Source organism: Epinephelus fuscoguttatus, linkage group LG13 (assembly GCF_011397635.1).
Source record: "Epinephelus fuscoguttatus linkage group LG13, E.fuscoguttatus.final_Chr_v1".
Lineage (NCBI taxonomy): Eukaryota > Metazoa > Chordata > Actinopteri > Perciformes > Serranidae > Epinephelus > Epinephelus fuscoguttatus.
The window spans coordinates 21,959,087-21,977,572 of NC_064764.1; the positions used below are offsets into that span (position 1 = coordinate 21,959,087).

General features: G+C 40.1%; 1 protein-coding gene across 1 annotated transcript in view; it reads left to right on the plus strand.

The window, feature by feature from the left end:
* The window catches only part of myo3b (myosin IIIB), an 89,770-nt gene that overhangs the window by 31,393 nt on the left and 39,891 nt on the right, over positions 1-18,486 (plus strand). The window contains exons 13-23 of the mRNA XM_049594820.1: positions 2,292-2,396; positions 2,621-2,704; positions 2,829-3,031; positions 3,108-3,206; positions 3,287-3,401; positions 4,574-4,700; positions 5,271-5,481; positions 6,290-6,437; positions 9,711-9,864; positions 10,717-10,805; positions 11,385-11,514. Of these exons, the coding sequence (XP_049450777.1) occupies positions 2,292-2,396; positions 2,621-2,704; positions 2,829-3,031; positions 3,108-3,206; positions 3,287-3,401; positions 4,574-4,700; positions 5,271-5,481; positions 6,290-6,437; positions 9,711-9,864; positions 10,717-10,805; positions 11,385-11,514 (1,465 nt within the window). The remainder of the gene's footprint in view (positions 1-2,291; positions 2,397-2,620; positions 2,705-2,828; positions 3,032-3,107; positions 3,207-3,286; positions 3,402-4,573; positions 4,701-5,270; positions 5,482-6,289; positions 6,438-9,710; positions 9,865-10,716; positions 10,806-11,384; positions 11,515-18,486) is intronic.

Here is an 18,486-nt window from a genome sequence, read left to right on the forward strand (position 1 = left end):
TGTTAAAATTCATATTATGGCAAGAACCAATCAGCTAACTAAAGAAAAACGAGTGGCCATCATTACTTTAAGAAATGAAGGTCAGTCAGTCCGGAAAATTGCAAAAACTTTAAATGTGTCCCCAAGTGGAGTCGCAAAAACCATCAAGCGCTGCAACGAAACTGGCACACATGAGGACCGACCCAGGAAAGGAAGACCCAGAGTCACCTCTGCTTCTGAGGATAAGTTCATCCGAATCACCAGCCTCAGAAATCGCAAGTTAACAGCAGCTCAGATCAGAGACCAGATGAATGCCACACAGAGTTCTAGCAGCAGAGCCATCTCTAGAACAACTGTTAAGAGGAGACTGCGCGAATCAGGCCTTCATGGTCAAATAGCTGCTAGGAAACCACTGCTAAGGAGAGGCAACAAGCAGAAGAGATTTGTTTGGGCCAAGAAACACAAGGAATGGACATTAGACCAGTGGAAATCTGTGCTTTGGTCTGATGAGTCCAAATTTGAGATCTTTGGTTCCAACCGCCGTGTCTTTGTGAGACGCAGAAAAGGTGAACGGATGGATTCCACATGCCTGGTTCCCACTGTGAAGCATGGAGGAGGAGGTGTGATGGTGTGGGGGTGTTTTGCTGGTGACACTGTTTGGGATTTATTCAAAACTGAAGGCACACTGAACCAGCATGGCTACCACAGCATCCTGCAGCGACATGCCATCCCATCCGGTTTGCGTTTAGTTGGATGATCATTTATTTTTCAACAGGACAATGACCCCAAACACACCTCCAGGCTGTGTAAGGGCTATTTGACCAAGAAGGAGAGTGATGGAGTGCTGCGGCAGATGACCTGGCCTCCACAGTCACCGGACCTGAACCAATCGAGATGGTTTGGGGTGAGCTGGACCGCAGAGTGAAGGCAAAGGGGCCAACAAGTGCTAAACACCTCTGGGAATTCCTTCAAGACTGTTGGAAAACCATTTCAGGTGACTACCTCTTGAAGCTCATCGAGAGAATGCCAAGAGTGTGCAAAGCAGTAATCAGAGCAAAGGGTGGCTATTTTGAAGAAACTAGAATATAAAACATGTTTACAGTTATTTCACCTTTTTTTGTTAAGTACATAACTCCACATGTGTTCATTCATAGTTTTGATGCCTTCAGTGAGAATGTACTATCTCTATCTATCCTGTACTACAGTACAGGCCAAAAGTTTGGACACACCTTCTCATTCAATGCGTTTTCTTTATTTTCATACAAGCTCATGGAGAGAATGCCAAGAGTGTGCAAAGCAGTAATCAGAGCAAAGGGTGGCTATTTTGAAGAAACTAGAATATAAAACATGTTTTCAGTTATTTCACCTTTTTTTGTTAAGTACATAACTCCACATGTGTTCATTCATAGTTTTGATGCCTTCAGTGAGAATCTACAACGTAAATAGTCATGAAAATAAAGAAAACGCATTGAATGAGAAGGTGTGTCCAAACTTTTGGCCTGTACTGTATATATATATATATATATATATATATATATATATATATATATGTACACACACATATATAATGGTATAATTCCTTTCCACATAATTTTCTGTCAAAGCCGCAGGGAGCCACTGGAGAGGGGCTGCCTACCTCTGGTTTAACCATTTATTATTATCAGCCATTCTAGCGGCATGTCTCTAGGGATAGCAAGGTCAATCAGTTGTCTGGTCCACCACTTTTGTCCAGGCTGAAATATCTCAACAACTATATGATAGATTATCATGAAAATTTCTGCAGATATTCATAGTCCCCAGAGAATGAAATCCCCTGGCTTCCTCTCCAGCACCAGGATGGATTGTCTTGACATTTAGTGCAGACATTCATGATACCCTCAAGAACTGTAATAACTGATTATGCCTCATCTAGTGTCATCATCGGGTCACAATTTCAGTTTGTCCAATACTTTGGTTTATGACCAGATACAAGAGGAACTAATGACATTCCCATCAGCCTCAGTTGTACCTTGTGTTTAGTGCTAACATTATACACATTATACTTGCTAAACATCAGCATGTTAGCACTGTCATTGTGAGCATGTAGCATGCTGACCTCAGCATTAAGCCATAAACACAAGTACACATGTGCCAAAGTACAACCTCACAAAGCTGCTAGCATGGCTGTAGACTCCATGCTCCTTTTTTGAAAGTGTGGAAATGTGCCAGTGTTTCTTGTAACTTTCTTGTATCTTTTAATAAATTATTTTTTCTTGTTAAAACCCTTGAAACTGAAAATAATGTGCTATGTGTCTGTGTGTGCCTTCTCTTAGTTTTCTAAGCTGTACCACGGTGTGAAGCGGGCTGACAACCCTCCACACATCTTTGCTACTGCAGATGCAGCATACAGAGGCATGGTGACGTTCTGCAAAGACCAGGTACCTCACAGAAAAAAAAAACTGGAAATGATGAAAATCCTCAAAGAAAATTATGTTTACCAGCGTTTTAAAATGTTGAAAGGGATGTTGTAGCATATGTGCCCACTTTGGGACAAAAGTATCTGTTAAGTGATGTGGTCTGTCTTAAAGAAATATTTAATTAAAGACTTTTTCCTGGTTAAATAAAGGAGCAATGTAAGTAATTTGTCTTCCTTTTGTTTCAGTGTATTATAATTAGCGGGGAGAGTGGTGCAGGGAAAACAGAGAGCGCTCATTTGATTGTTCAACATCTTACCTTCTTGGGAAAGGTATAGTAGCATTTAAGCCATCCTTTCATTGTTAAATTTGTTAATACTGTGCTACTGCAAGAATCTTAAATTCATAGTTATATGATAAGCATATTTTATCAAAGAAATATGTTGTTGCTTTCAGGCAAACAATCGGACGCTGCGAGAGAAGATCTTGCAGGTGAACCCTTTGGTAGAGGCCTTTGGAAACGCCTGCACAGCTATCAATGACAACTCCAGCCGCTTCGGCAAATACCTGGAGATGAAGTTCACACCCACTGGAGCGGTCATTGGGGCCAAGATATCCGAGTACCTGTTGGAGAAGTCAAGGGTCATCAAACAGGCAACGTACGTGCTGCTCAGGCTTGGTCTGACTGAAGTTCCCTTCGTCACACTTCTGACTGCTCTGTTTGTTTCCTTTCAGTGGGGAGAAAAACTTCCACATATTTTATTACATATATGCCGGGCTTTACCACCAAGACAAGCTGAAGACTTACAGGCTACCAGACAGGACACCACCCAGGTTGGCAGCCGTTTGTCTTTGACATGTTCATCTCATGATGTCGGAGCATGAATATTGATAGCCATAATGTGCCTCTGCAGGTATATTGACAGCCAGAACTGCAAAGTGATGCAAGACATTGTCTCCAGCAAACTGTACACGGAGCAGTTTGACGCAATTCAGGAGTGCTTCAGAAATATCGGCTTTACTGAAGAGGTACTTAAGAAGTAATACTTCACCCGCAAAATGACCAATTGTTCAACCTGTGGTATGGAGAATTTGTGAAGAAGACTTTGCTTTTCTCACATGCCTCAATGTTGAACAAAGAATCTAAAAACAGTGAAAATTCTTCATCAATTCAAGTAAAGGGGGACCATGTTTAACAACAAAGCATGTAGCATTACAAACTCGCACACAACTTGTGCAGTATAATCCAAATCTCAAGGCAAAGAGAGATACAGGGCAGACAGTAATGACAATAGCGACAATAACATTCATGTTAGTAATGATATTATAATAATAAGAACGGTAATTGTGGTAGTAAGTATATATTGATAGATGATAGTATATGTATGTGACAATAATGATTATATGTGTGTAATAACAGTAGAAGTATGATTAATGATAACAGCAGCAGTAGGAGGCATCAGGCAGGACCACAGCACAGGATCCAGGCACAGCTGCGATATGTATGAGACAGTGGAGCACAATGGTTTCAAAGAAGAAGCCAAGTTGGTGACGTGCAGTAAAGCTGAGTTAGTGAGATGCAATAAAAGGACGTGAATGTTAGCAAATGAAAAAGAACCAACTTTTCAGAAATTAAGGGGAGAGAGAGAGAGAGAGAGAGAGAGAGAGAGAGAATGGGATCGGTGTATTATAAGAGGTCCCCTGGCAGACTAAGCCTATGTCAGCCTAACTAGGGGCTGGTCCGAGCCCTAACTATAAGCTTTATTACTAAAATTATACATTTCAAAACACTTCTGCATAAACAGTCTCAGGCACAGACAAGTGGCACGCCTGGGCAAGCATGTGCATTTACACTCTGCTCATTGCAATGCATGAGTTCAAACGCATGTGTTTGGGAAGCACTGAGCATATGACTGGATAAATGAGACCTGCATTACACTGCAGAAGTTGTGTGAGAGTATGTAAACAGATGTTTGATAGAGTTTTGCTGTTGTAAAATGTGGTCCCTCTTTACTTACATTGATCAAGAATGTTCACTGATTTTGGATCCTTTTTATCATACATAATACAGGGTGAGTAATTAATATACAAATGGTCATTTTGTGGGTGAAGTATTCCTTTAAAACTTGATCTAATATAGAGTACTTGACACAAATCAATTAAGTGCTAACATATTTGTATTTTTTCTTTTCTTTGTTCAGGAGGTCAACTCTGTTTACAAAATCCTCTCGGCCATTTTGAACACTGGCAATATTGAATTTGCTTCCATCACATCCCAGCACCAAACTGATAAGAGTGAAGTGCCTAACTCAGAGGCCTTAGAGAACGGTGAGATACGGTACATTAGGCAATCTGTATTGTAATGCCAGGCGAGATTATTCTTTTAGCCAAAGAGAACAGGTTTAATGGTCTCCCTGAAGAGGAAATGTGATTTTGGTGAGATTAAAAAAAGGAAGCTTTTGTGTTTTATTTGTCCTTGTGTGATGATTTCAGGACTGCACTCAGAAGAGGAGATCTCAGTTGTGTTTTGAGAAGGGAACCATTGTGAGAATTGTGTTATTTTGTGCAATGATTTATGTTTTGTGTAATAGTTTTTTTTCTGTTCCACTATGGCAACAGTATATTGGATGTCATAAAAGTTTTTGTGGCCACTTTTATGTGAATTACACAAACTAAACAATAAATCAATCATATTTTGTTACCCAGCAAACAGAGGAAATGTTTCTGTAAGCAGTTGTAGCCATAATATATACAAAAGCGCAGATCATTTACATAAAAAATGTAAAGAAGCTAAGACATCCACAGTAAGAGATTGCCGGGGCTTATTTTTATGCAAATGATAACAGCAGACGAGCTCTTGATTATCAAATTGATTAACTCTCTCCTCTTTTCTCTCAGCTGCGTCTCTCCTCAGCATCGGCCCTGAGGAGCTCCAGGAGGCACTGACCTCCCAGTGTGTGGTCACCAGAGGTGAGACCATCATCCGCACCAACACCGTGGACAAAGCTGTCGATGTCCGAGATGCCATGTCCAAGGCGTTGTACGGGCGCCTCTTCAGCTGGATAGTTAACCGCATCAACACTCTACTGCAGCCTGACATGAATATCTGGTGAGTGTCTAGCTGGTGATGAACATCTGTGTGGACGTTCACCGTTACTCTCCTCTTCGATTATCTTGAGCGATTACGCAGAGTTTCTGCACAGCTCTTATGACCTTTATGGAAGTCTGCAGAGGTAGATGCAAACATGCAGAGGAGAATATCAATGGGCAAGCACAAGACAAGCAAAAGGAGAGCAAAAAAAAAAAAGTTTTAATAAATTTTTGATACAGAGTTGCGTGCAGAGAAAATAATGTTCGGATGATTAAAAAGACTTCAGAGAGACTGCAAAGAGGCTGTTCATTGATCCAAAAGAATTCCTTCATAAATATGAGCGTCGACTGTCAAGGAGTCGTCTCTCAGAGATGTACAGAAGCCAGAGTTCCTGTCTGCATCCCAGTCATCTTTGCCGTTTCCTTATTGCCATTAACAACCCTGTAGCACGGGCTAAAGGTGACCTCTGCATACAGCGGGTAATGACTGATCATGAAAAGTAGCAGCTCCAAGCACTGAATATGAAATGCAGGGTGTTGAGTCTTCATGCTGTGTTGTAGGAGTGAGTATTGTTTGTGCAGATATTGAAAATGACTCGAGGTTAAATCAATAGAGGGTGAAATAAAACCATTTAAGAAGCTCTGACTTTTTGAAAGCTGATGTTGATGATTTCTCATCAGACTGCTAGGCCGTTCAGACCAGACTCTGTATTTGGGTTGAACTTGGATTATCATTAAAGTTTTATCAATTAATATGCCTGCTGGGGATTTGCTCGTTCTGTAACATAGAAGAATAAGTTTGTTTGTCCCCTTTTCCTCCTTTGAAGTGCCGCAGAGAGTGGCATGAATGTGGGAATCCTGGACATCTTTGGATTTGAAAACTTCAAGAAGAACTCGTTTGAACAATTGTGTATCAACATTGCAAATGAGCAGATCCAGTTTTACTTCAACCAGCACATATTTGCCCTCGAACAGGTGAGTTTGACATGCAGAGAGAGGTTATCAAGTATGTCTGTGCAAATACATCATACCTATTCATATCATGTAACAACATATCCTCATACAACGGTTCATATGAGATAGGGCCGTCATGTTGCGTACTTACAGCTGTAGTTATATAACTAAATTTTTGTCTTATTTGCTGAAACTGTTCCTCCACACAGAAGTACATGAGACAGATAGTATGTGAAAATAATCATATTCCTTTGCCCTCTAGCATTGCTGCCAATGACATCACCACATATGAACAAAAACAACCAATCAGAGCTGAGGAGTCTCTAACACAGCTGTCAATCACTGCTCGTGAACTGCGGTCAAACAGTCAAACTAGGCAGCGCACGTTCTGTTACTGCATTGCCTATTTCTGACCTCAGATGGTTTAAGAAATGTATTTCAGTGTACTGTTTAGCTGTAAAATGAGAAAATATGTCCGGCCTATTGGCGGTACTTGGTGCTTCACTTGACTGTCTCCAACATAGCGCCTGGGTCACAAACTCTCATGTTACAGCTAAACAGTACACTGAAATATTTTTCTGAAAACATCTGAGGTGAGAAATAGGCAATGCAGTAACAGAATCTTGATTCATATTTGATCAGCTCTGCCTAGTTTGACAGTTTGACCGCAGTTCAGGAGCAGTGATAGATATGATTGAGAACTGTGTTAGAGACTCCTGTGCTCTGATTCGTTGTTTTGGTCACGTGTGGTATTTTCTGGCAACTGCCATTAGAGCCAATAAGAGGAGGAGGAATATGATTTTTTTTATAGACTCTTTCTCATATAATGCTCTGTGTAAGCAAAAGGAGAGCAAAAAAAAAAAAAAGTTTTAATACATTTTTGAACATCACAAGAGTAATAGATTAAACACAGCATCTGAGTATTTGGGTCAACCCCAGTAGGAATAGATTCAACAAATATGACAGAAAGTTATTTTCATAAAAAAGCTTTAATGTGAAGTTATGTGCTTAACACAAAATTACATTGGTTAGATTTAGTAAAAAAGAAATGTGGCTTGGGGTTGTCACATTATGTACTTAACATAAAGATACATATTTAATGCAAAGTTACGTAGGCTGAGTTTAGGCAAGTAAAGTTACATAGGTTAGGTTTAGAAGAAGAAACATTGTTGAGGGTTGCCATGTTACATACTTAATGTAAAGGTACGTACTAAACTTTAAGTTATGTAGGTTAGGTTTAGGAAAAGAAATGTGGTTGGGGGTTGTGACATAACGTATTTAAGATAAAGTTATGTACTAAATGCAAAATTTCGTAGGTTGGGTATAGACAAGTAAAGTCACATAGGTTAGGTGTAGGAGAAGAAACATTGTTGAGGGTGGTCATGTCATGTACTTAATGTAAAGTTAGGTGCTAAAAATAAAGTTACGTAGGTTAGGTTTGGAAGAAGAAACAGTGTTGAGGGTTGTCACGTAACACACTTAACGTGAAGTGACGTACTTAACATGAAGTTACATACTAAATATTTAGTAATGTAGGTTAGGTTTGGAAGGACAAACATTGTTGAGGGTTGTAACGTTATGTACTTAATGTAATGTTACATACTAAATATTTAGTTACGTAGGTTAGGTTTGGAAAAAGAAACATTGTAATGGGTTGTCATGTTACGTATATAACATAAATTTATGTAATATATTTATAGTTATGTAGGTTAGATTTAGGAGAAGAAATGTAGTTGGGGTGTTTCACGGTGCATACTTACCTCAAAGTTAGATACTAAACAACGTTATGTAGGGTAGGATCAGGCAAGTAAAGTTACATAGGTTAGATTTAGGAATACAAACATGGGGATGACAGGCCTTAGAATAACTCAAGAGTTCATTTGGATTTACAGCACATAAGACACCATCGTCTCCTTGGGGAAAGTCCTGTGTTTGTTTGACTTATCCACCACTCCAACCTGCCTCTGTACACAGAGTTTCACTCTTTTTACTGCTTCTGTCTTTACATTCAGCAGCACATAGGTCACGCAATCATAGCTTACCTGATCACGTTTGTTCAAATGAATTTTGGTGCATTACATTTATATGTACAAACAGTGCATGACAACAGCTGCATGTAATGGGCTCTGAGTAAATGCACCCACACAACACTCCTCAGCAACAATACTGCATGTACAAATTCCCTTTAAAACACTTATGAAAATCAGTCATTTTAATATTATTTGTGTGTTTTCACATCCATCAGAGCAGACACGCTCTCAACATGAACATTTTGCTTTTAGCCAGGCTGTGATGTGTAAAGGATTGTTTATACCGTTATGCACCACCAAATTACGCCCTTAATTGATTTAATGAAGTTGTTTACCCTGAAGTGTGAGAAGTCTTTATTTTCCTTGATGGAAATGAATAGACATTAATCAAGAACCATTTTGCCATAATGCCTTTTAGTATGTGTTAACTTTGCAACAGTCCTTCTTAAATGAAAAGCTCAGTAATGCAGGGCACTTTTAATCATATAGAACATTATTACAAGTAAACTCAACCTGCTGTACATTCAAATGCATACACAAACACATGTTCCGAAGAATAGACTAAATTAAATACAAATAAAATGATTTATTAGGCAGGATTTAACACATAACATCTGATAATGCTTCGCTCATTTATATTTTCCAGCAGTCTCCGGGACCAGAACTGGAAGCGACGTTTACCGTTTACACATTAATTACAGCAGTGATCATTGAAAATAAGGCCTTTAAGCATGTGGAAAAGTTTCTCTTCTACAAACAAGTGTGCGCTGCCCCCGATGAAGGGCTGGTGCTCTGTGGAAAAGGGATTTTTATTTGGTGTCTTCAGTCTCACTGCTGTACACAGAAACTGATTATTCTGAGTTAATGACTTAAACATGAGGACGGTTTAGATCCATTGGTTCCACTTTATTAGTAAAATATATATTTAAAACAACTTTTTGATCTGAAATTAAATAGATGCAATAATATGATATGACTCTGGGTTATTTGCAATGTGAAATAAATTATGAATAAGTAAGCGGCTCTATTTGTTAGTTCAGAGCTGTTCTGTTTTATGCATTCAGTAAAAGACGCTATTATGCTGTAAACTCCAGCAACAGACACACACAGCCTGCTGCAGCTGTTTGGTTTTGTTGATTAGAAACTCTTTTTCCCCCCACCACACACACACACACACAGAAATCATATTTAGCCCAGATTGTTTAATTGGGTCATTTAGAGAAATCATTAACTGGATTGTTCTACATTCACTGGTCCTAATTAGATGGAATACCAGAGCGAGGGTGTGGATGCCAGCCTGGTGGAGTACGAGGACAACAGGCCCATCCTGGACATGTTCCTGCAGAAGCCCATGGGTCTGCTGTCTCTGATGGACGAGGAGAGTCGCTTCCCTCAGGCAACTGACCAGACCTTAGTGGGTAAGACTGGAACTAAACATAAAAAAAAAATCATTATACGTGAATATAAGAGGTCAGAGGTCACTGCATCTTTGAATGTAGTTGCAACTCTCGCCTTACAGCTCCAATACGACCTTTGGTGGTCCGGACCAGTAAAACCACTGAAAAATAACCTTTGAATAACAACACCATATTCAAATTGTTTCCTTTTTTAAGTGTAAAGATGCACATTCTGAAAACATCAATTTACAAAACAGATGACAAACAGCCTGAGATGTCTTAAGAAAATTAAGAACGATATGTCTCAGTTTTTCCACATTCAGTCAGACGACTACTTATTGTCATTACACGTACATTTTTCCATATGTTTCCACTCCTGTGCATTAATGCTGGCATCATCTCACCAAACAAAGGTGGAAGCTATTGATGAAGCAGGTTAAGTTATTGCCCTAAACTATTTACATATCAAAGGTTTTGGCAGTGCCTTATGAATAGGGTTCCAGCAACATTGTTTTAAGATGTAAGTCTGATACAGATTCTTTTGTACTGAAGCTGCTGATTGACGATATTATACACAGTATTCAGTATCTTTAAATATGACCACAGTAAGTGTTCATTGTCGTGTCAGAGAGCCATATTGTGGTCAGAGTGGTGAAGCCTCTGAAGCAGCATTTTACATGAAGTAGAATACTCATTGTTTAACTTACTCCTAAAATCTGATACCTCCTAGTCTTTACAAGTGCATCAATATTTGGTGTGTGAAATCATCCAGAGGCCCTGGCTTAGATATTTGAACTGTGTCGACCTATGTGCTGTTCAAAGCATCTTTTTGTATCAATGACTTTGTTTGCCTTTCTCATTTCTTACCAACAGATAAATTTGAAGACAATTTGCGCTGCAAGTACTTCTGGATACCAAAACGTGTGGAGCTTTGTTTTGGGATTCAGCATTATGCAGGAAAGGTATCTGGTTATCTACAGAGCTGCAGCTTTTCATTAATTAGTTGTCAGCTATTAAATTAATTGCCAACAAATTTTATAATCAGTTTCTTGGTTTAAGTCATTTTTTAAGAAGACAAATCAAAATCAGTTTCCAGCTTCTTAAATGTGAATATTTTCCAGTTTCTCTCTGCCTCTGTGACAGTAAACTGAATGCTTTTGGGTTGTGGAAAAAAACAAGACACTTGAGGATGTTATCTTGAGCTTAGAGAAACACTGATCAACATTTTTCACCATTTCCTGGCATTTTATTGACGAAAAAACAGATGGATTAATTGAGTAAATAATAGACAGATTAATCGACAGTGGAAATAAGCAATAGTTGCAGCCCTACTGTGCAACAGATAACACACTGACTTGTTCCTCGGTGTGACAGGATATTAAGCAGTGTATAAACAATAGGTTATGTTTTTTAAATGCCCAACACAAATGCCACTGGTTCCATTTAAATCAGAAAATTATATTAATATTAATTTCAGCCATATTGCCAGGCCCTTTACGAGAGTTAATTCCAAATCTGAGTTTATACTTGTGTCTCCACAGGTAATGTACAACGTGAATGGATTTTTGGAGAGAAATAGAGACACTCTTCCTGCGGACATCGTCGTCGTCCTGAGAACATCAGAGAACAAACTTTTGCAGCAGCTGTTCTCCAGCCCCTTAACTAAAACAGGTACGCTGCGATATAGGCCTTTAGTGAAAAATACAGCAATGTAGAACATCTCAGCCACTAACAGGAACATTATTCTCCTGCCAACCACAATGGAAATGGTAATGGAAACTTTTCTTTGAGACAAACTATTGTTAACAATGCCGGGTTCCGACTGTATTACTCTGTGAATTGTGCTGGTGTCTACTGCTTCCATAAATGTTCAGGTAAGTGGGTTTCTTAAAGACGCGGCTCCCAGGCATCTCCTGGTCCCCCTTCATTTCAAGCCTCTATGTGCCGTGCTCGGGTAAATCTGCAGTCTCCATTATCTCTTGAGAGGCTCAGCTCTCTGCACGGCGCTCTGTTTTTATTTTCACTAAGCTGTCCCTCTTGGTTTCCCACTGCTGAATGCTATCTACAGATTGTGGGTGCAGTGGGATATTTTTATGATAAGGTTTCTAAATACCCAGGGGATGAAGAAACAGTATTTAGAGAACACAAAAGCAACTCTTCCCACCTCTTTTCTGTTGGTTAAATGAAGGTAGAGTAATGTGCTCGTCATTAGCCGCAGCTGAGGCCTCCTGGTCACTTGACTTAGCTGAAATGCTAATAGATGTGTTAAATTATCAGATTCCCACTTCCTCCTTTATTTCAGCTAAGCCACATTATGTGATTCACTTCCTTTTTAGGGGCCTGTAAATGCCTGCTTTCAGTCCCAGTGGCATTAAAGGGAGCTTCAATTCACAAAAGGCACCTTAGCTGAGACTCCAGTAGAAATCTGTGTGATGTGTCTGTAAACTTCAATTGCAGGTTGTGCACAAGGGAGCCTTCAGCCACTTCCTTTCAGCAATTAACGGCTTCAGAGGAGTACACTCTATAAAAACAAATTCAGCGAACACTTCATTTCAGTGCACAAAGGCACTGAATAGATACTGAGATGTGCTGTGATGTTTACTGCTGCTGACACAGTGTCAGAGAGATCTAAGAGCTTCTTTATTTCCTTTTTGTTCCACTTCCCTTTTGTTCAGACCAGTGGATCAAGTTAATGTCGATTGATTTGATGTGGTTTCACTTTATTATCAGAAAAAATTGAAATTTGTTTTGCACTCCAGGTTGTCAGCTGTTTCACATAAATACACATGAATACAAAACCAGACGCTACAAATCACATCAGACCTTACAGGAAGTAGAAGCAGTGCAACAAATTAATCATTCTATCACATTCAGTGTTCGACCCTGGTACACTGAGGCTACTTAGAAACCTGATTTAATAGGTTGACAGGCTGAGGAACAAAAGAGGTCCTCTTGAGCCTGTGGGACTCTGAATCTTTTGTTTGATTGCAAAAGCTTATATTCGTCAAATAAAATGTGATAAGGGATCAGACATAATATTACCTGCCAGAGACAGGGCAGATTTTTTTAATGTTATTCCTGCAACAATGATGATTTGCTGCTAAAGTAAACTGTTACTGTGCTGTGCAGCTTGAGCTTTTTTATCCTGAAAAGCTCCACCAAAGCTCACAGAAATTTTATAGATTATGTTGCACGTTCTTGTAAAGTAAAAGCAGTATGACTGCAATATGCTGGCAGTCAACTCTCTGTTATTTCTTTGGAGTTGGAGGTCCAATTTTCTCATTGCAGTTTGTGAAACTGCAGATCATCTCGTTAGATAAAAGCTATGAAACACTCTGCCCCGGCTTATCGTTCTGGAAAAGATGGAGCGCCGTTTAAAGTGAGATACAGTATAGCATAAGAAAATTATAAATCTATTCTTCGGGGTAAAATTTGTGGGGGGATTTAATTTGCATTTTACTTCACATTATAGATTCACTGTTATCTGTGAAATTACCATTATCTGTGGGGATCTGATGGAAATCTGTTTTACACCAGGGTGGTTTCACACACTCTGGGTCTCCTCCTTGCAGTGTCACCACTAGGGGACACCCTTGTAGACCTGCAGCCTGACACTGGGATGGAAGTGAAATAATGGATCTGGGATGTCAAACTACACACTTACATGCAGTGAATTTGTAATGTTTCTATACACATCAAACAGTGCAGTGATACAGGAGCAATTCTCTAAAGCAGATAATGTTCCTCTGCGTTTTTATATTTTGTTTCAAACACACACACAGTCCACGTGAATGTAGCAGACTGCCCATTCATTTCACACAGGAGATTGAGAATGTGACAGTCTGAGTATTGATGCAGTTCATGTTTTGAGAACAGTAGGAAACTAGGAGGGCCCCAGAAAGTAAAAAGCTCCCAGGCGGTGAATAGCGAGGCCACTTGAGCCCTGCAGAATGTGGGTCCTTGAGGCTTGGACATGTGGTGGTGTTTTGTCAGAGGAAATGGGATGTATTTGCATGGACAAATTCATCAGAGCCAGGGCCTTTCCCAGATCAGGGGGATCACAGTGTTTGAATTGGCTGGGCTCAGTAGGGCCTACCAGGGCCTGGGCAGCCTGCGGTCACAGTGTGGGTCTCTGTGGGTGGGTGGGTTGGTGTGTGTGCGTGTGTGTGTGTGTATGTGTGTAGCCTCAGGGCTGCCTGGCCTCGCTGCTTGTAGCACAGCACATGTGCACACACACTGCACACAGCACCTCGAGACTGCCAGTCCTTTGTCAGAGCACAATGAAAATGGAGGCTGTGCAGAGTGATGTGTGACCTGTGAGGAGTTAGAGTTCACAGACAGCAGAGTATAAAGACATATTTTATCTTTGTCAGGGTTTTAACACTTTATAATGTGTGCTGTATGTAGTAAGTCACTGGTGTGAGCAAGACCTGCAGGACACTAGCTCAGTTTGTTGTCATTTTGAATTGTTTGCAGGCCAGCTGAGCATTTGAAACAAGTGTGTGATTACACTTGAGCACTAGCAAAATGTACAAGGGCTGTAGTGGCAGATATATTTTGATTAAAAATCTGATTTACTGTTGCATGTATCCATGCTCCTAGAACATAGTATGTGTTATAATTTGAGAAAGAAGATGACTTTCTGTGGTGACTTTCCATCTGCTGAGAAAAAAATGTTATCTGTCTTAAAAAAGACTTTTATGATTTTATATATTTGTGCTGTTCTTGTGATAGTTAATCAGTGTTTTAGGGAAACCTCAGAAAGCGACAAAAATCAGACTAACATGACATAATCTGTCTCATCAAGGAGGAAAACTGGATGTTGTATATTGGTGGATGGATTCACTGTATATTTGGTTGCAGTGGTACATTTACTCACGTCCTGCACTTTTGTGAGGTGCTTGTTTTTTTTTTTTTACTAGTGTTACTCTGCAGATTAGAGGAATTGTGGGTTACTGATTGTAAAAACGCTCGCCATTAAATGCAAAACCCAACCCATGGGTTAACCCTCATTTTGGAACAAGTTTTTGCATTTTTTTGGGCGCAATTTTTACAGCTTTTTCTGGGATACACGCTATTACTACCTGGTTGCTACCTTTTTATAAAGTCCCGGTCTTACCTTCATGCTGTGCCAAAAAACACCCCGAACACGGCAGCTAAAAAGAAAATAAGACAATACAGACCGAAGGCAGGGTCTCTGCAGATAAATACAACAACACACACATATATTGGAGTCGTAACTGATGATTTAGAGGGACTACTAGTGTATGAGTCTATGTGTAGTTTTTTAGGAAAGTCCTTCATATTATATCTTTAAGATTTTACATTCAAAACGTGAGTAGTTTAAGATATGATGCACCACCCAACAGTGTATAAAGTAATTAACTAATCTGCTACACTGGTAATTTACATTACAAGAATTAATTGACATATATAATGATATAACACTGACATCTTGCTGCTAATACTTAAGATTTTAGATGCAAGACTTTTACTTGTAACAGCATGTTTTTATATGGTGGTATTGCTACTTTTACCTCTGCCAAGTAAAAAGAAAGAATCTACGTTTCCTTTTTTATCCAAAGCAGGGTTTAATTTTACTGTAACGCTTATAAAAGTGCTTGCTAATGGGGTAATTGTTAAATCTCTGTAAATTACAGAGCATGGTCAGGACATGCTCTATATAAAAAGTAAATTTAGATATTGTTCATTGTTATGATTAGGCACTTTATTAATAAAATTAAACTGTCTTGACTTCTAATACTGACCTGTAAAAGTGTCCACAACCTCAGGTGTCACATTTTTGTGAGTGACATGATTTCTTGTTCATATTTTACAATTGTAAGACAATGTTGAGTTAACAGAACAGGCTCACACCACAATATTCTCCTGTGAGATATCAGGGGTTATAAGTTCAAGTCCATCGTGCATATTGAACAATTTACATTGCTTTTACATCTTCACATGAAGCCACAGCAGCAGTCCTGCCGCCCTCTGCAGCTCCCGCCGTCTCCCTTCATGTTAGGAGATCCTCCTGTGTAGAAATGACAGGCTTCTCCCAGCGATATGACACATTTGGCTCTTTGTTCTCTCCCAGTAGAAGCCTTTTTCATCCCAGTGGGCAGACGCCACAGTCTTTCACTAGACTTCCACACACTCTCGCTACCAAAAGAGACACTCACCAAGTAATACTTTTGTTCAATTTCTCCCCTAATCGTGGTATTGGAGAATGTTTTGAGTCAGCAGTGGGATTTTTGACGGCCCCGCACATCAATAGCGAGGAGCCAGCTCTCCTAAGTCACATGGTACAACATCCTTTGATAAATGCAACACTGTGTTGTGTCACTAAAAGCCAATTACACCATGCTTTTTATGATTGATCTGCTCTGACAGTAGTGGATGGCATTTAAATCAACAGCCCCCGGAGCCATCTCTAGGCATAAACGGTGGTGGTTATGGAGGGTGGGGAGGGTGGCGGGGGGTTATGGGTGCTTTAATCTCATTTGCTTGGTTGCTGAGTTGAGTTTCTAGATCACATGTTTTCAAAAAGAGAGCGGGAGAGCGGCGGAGATATCCAGCAAGCCTCTGCTCACTCAGCTCGGGAAGGCTGCTCTCTCTTACAACTTTGATTGTCCCCCGTGTCGACAGCTCGATCCACAGCTTCTGAAGTACAAGGCACACACTGGCACTCATAAAAGCATGTAGGGAGGTGTCATATTGAACGCGGGATTGCTTTTTAATCCCAAGCACATTGACTATTCTTGTCAATAGAACCCCAATACAACTGCCAGCTTGAGCTTTTTTTTTTTCCTACAGGATTCTTGCTGGGCTTAATTTTCAAAGTGAACGCACAGATGCCAAGGAAGGCTTTTTCTCTTTCTACCCCCCCTCCCCACACACTGCTCTGCCTCACTCTGTTTGTCCTGGAAGTCCATGCCAAGAGCAACATGCGTGAAGCAGAAACAATCAGTGGGACGCTCCTCCGCCGCCTGTTTCTCAAGACTGAGTGACCTGATGGGAAATATTCCTCTCACCTGCTCCTCTTTTAATTGTTAAGCTTTTATTATTTTATTTTATTATATTTAAAAGCACTGACAAAAGCAAAAAACTGCCTCAAGCTGTAACCAAAAACATACAGTATGTGGCCTTCTTCTGTAACTGAATCCACTGTCAAAGAACACATTTTTCTTGCTCGTCTGAGTATTTGAATAATTATTATCCACATCATTAGACAAGTTCCTCACTGTATCTAAATTGGAAGGCCTTCTTTCAGGCCGGACATCACAGGTGTTCCCCTGGTTTCATGTCTCAGGAGACGGAAATCTTTGAGGATACTGGCTATTAACCCGTGCTCTAATCATCTAGTCAGGAGGGGGTATGAAACCCGCCAGAAGAATGAATTAATACGACCCGCCGCCAAGGAATACACGAAGAAAGCGGCGAGTGTCCATTTGCGAGGCTTAGGTACAACTGTCATAGTTTCTCTCATCGCGGCGCAGCCCCTTCATCTCCCCTTGATGGTGTCATGGAAGTGAGAGGCGTGAAAGCACAGTGACACTCCATGAGCCCGTTCCACTCGCAGCCGCTAATTCATCATGACAAATGTGCTCAGATGATCTGGCCCAGCAGCACTAATGGGGAGAGGAGAGAGCGCACTTCATTTGCACAAGACCCACTCCAATTAATCCATCCAGCTTTACTCTGGGCTAATTGGAGCGGGGCCCTCCCTGCCTGTATGCTGGTAATATACCCGACACAGTTTAACGGCTCCTGTTCTCAAAGATCATACTTTTTTTGTGCGTGTGTGTATGTTTTTTTTTTGTGTGTGTTGATTGTGCCGAAGGGGCGTTTGAGGATGTAAAATCTGTCCCTGTGATCCTAAACACAAGGCCCTCTCACAAACATGTGTTCATAATGAGCAATTAACTGCTCATATTTCCATGTTATCATATTTTACACTTTCCTTTCTTCTATTTTTAGGTGGAGATCCAAAACCTGTGGATATTCTCTCGAGCACATTATTAACAAATATAGAAGTGCATATTTTAGTTTGACAGAATATCTCAAATTTAGCTTGTTTACCAAAATGCAAAATGTATTAATGGCAGAATAAATAAGTAGATAAATAAATAAAAATTAACAGATAACTGTCAAATGCAAAAAGCAGTATCATCACTAGCTTAAAAGACTGTTTGAGTCCTTTTGAAGTTCCCTCAAATCATATGTTTTGGCTTGTTTTGACTACAGCAGTGTGTGTGTGTGTGTGTGTGTGTGTGTGTGTGTGTGTGTGTGTGTTTGTGCACAGATATTTGTGTGTATGTGTGTCCACGCGTGTGTGTTTGCCCCATGAGACGCCACATTGCTTTGGCTCACTTTAAAACCTTTGGCACAAGTAGGACGTTCTTTGTCTAAAGTTAGAAGTGGTCTGGCTGTTAATTAATCCATCATAAATTGATTTTGATCTCTCCAGTGTTTGATTGATGCTTCTAATACACACTTGATAGCGCAGAGTCCTCCGAGAAACGCAGGCGCTGATCCAGCGTTTAAGTTTTTGGCTTGGTGTCAGACCACGTCCTCAACAACTGACGTGAGTCTCGAAATTATATAGCAGAAGCCGACTACATATTTGCATTTTCAAAGTTC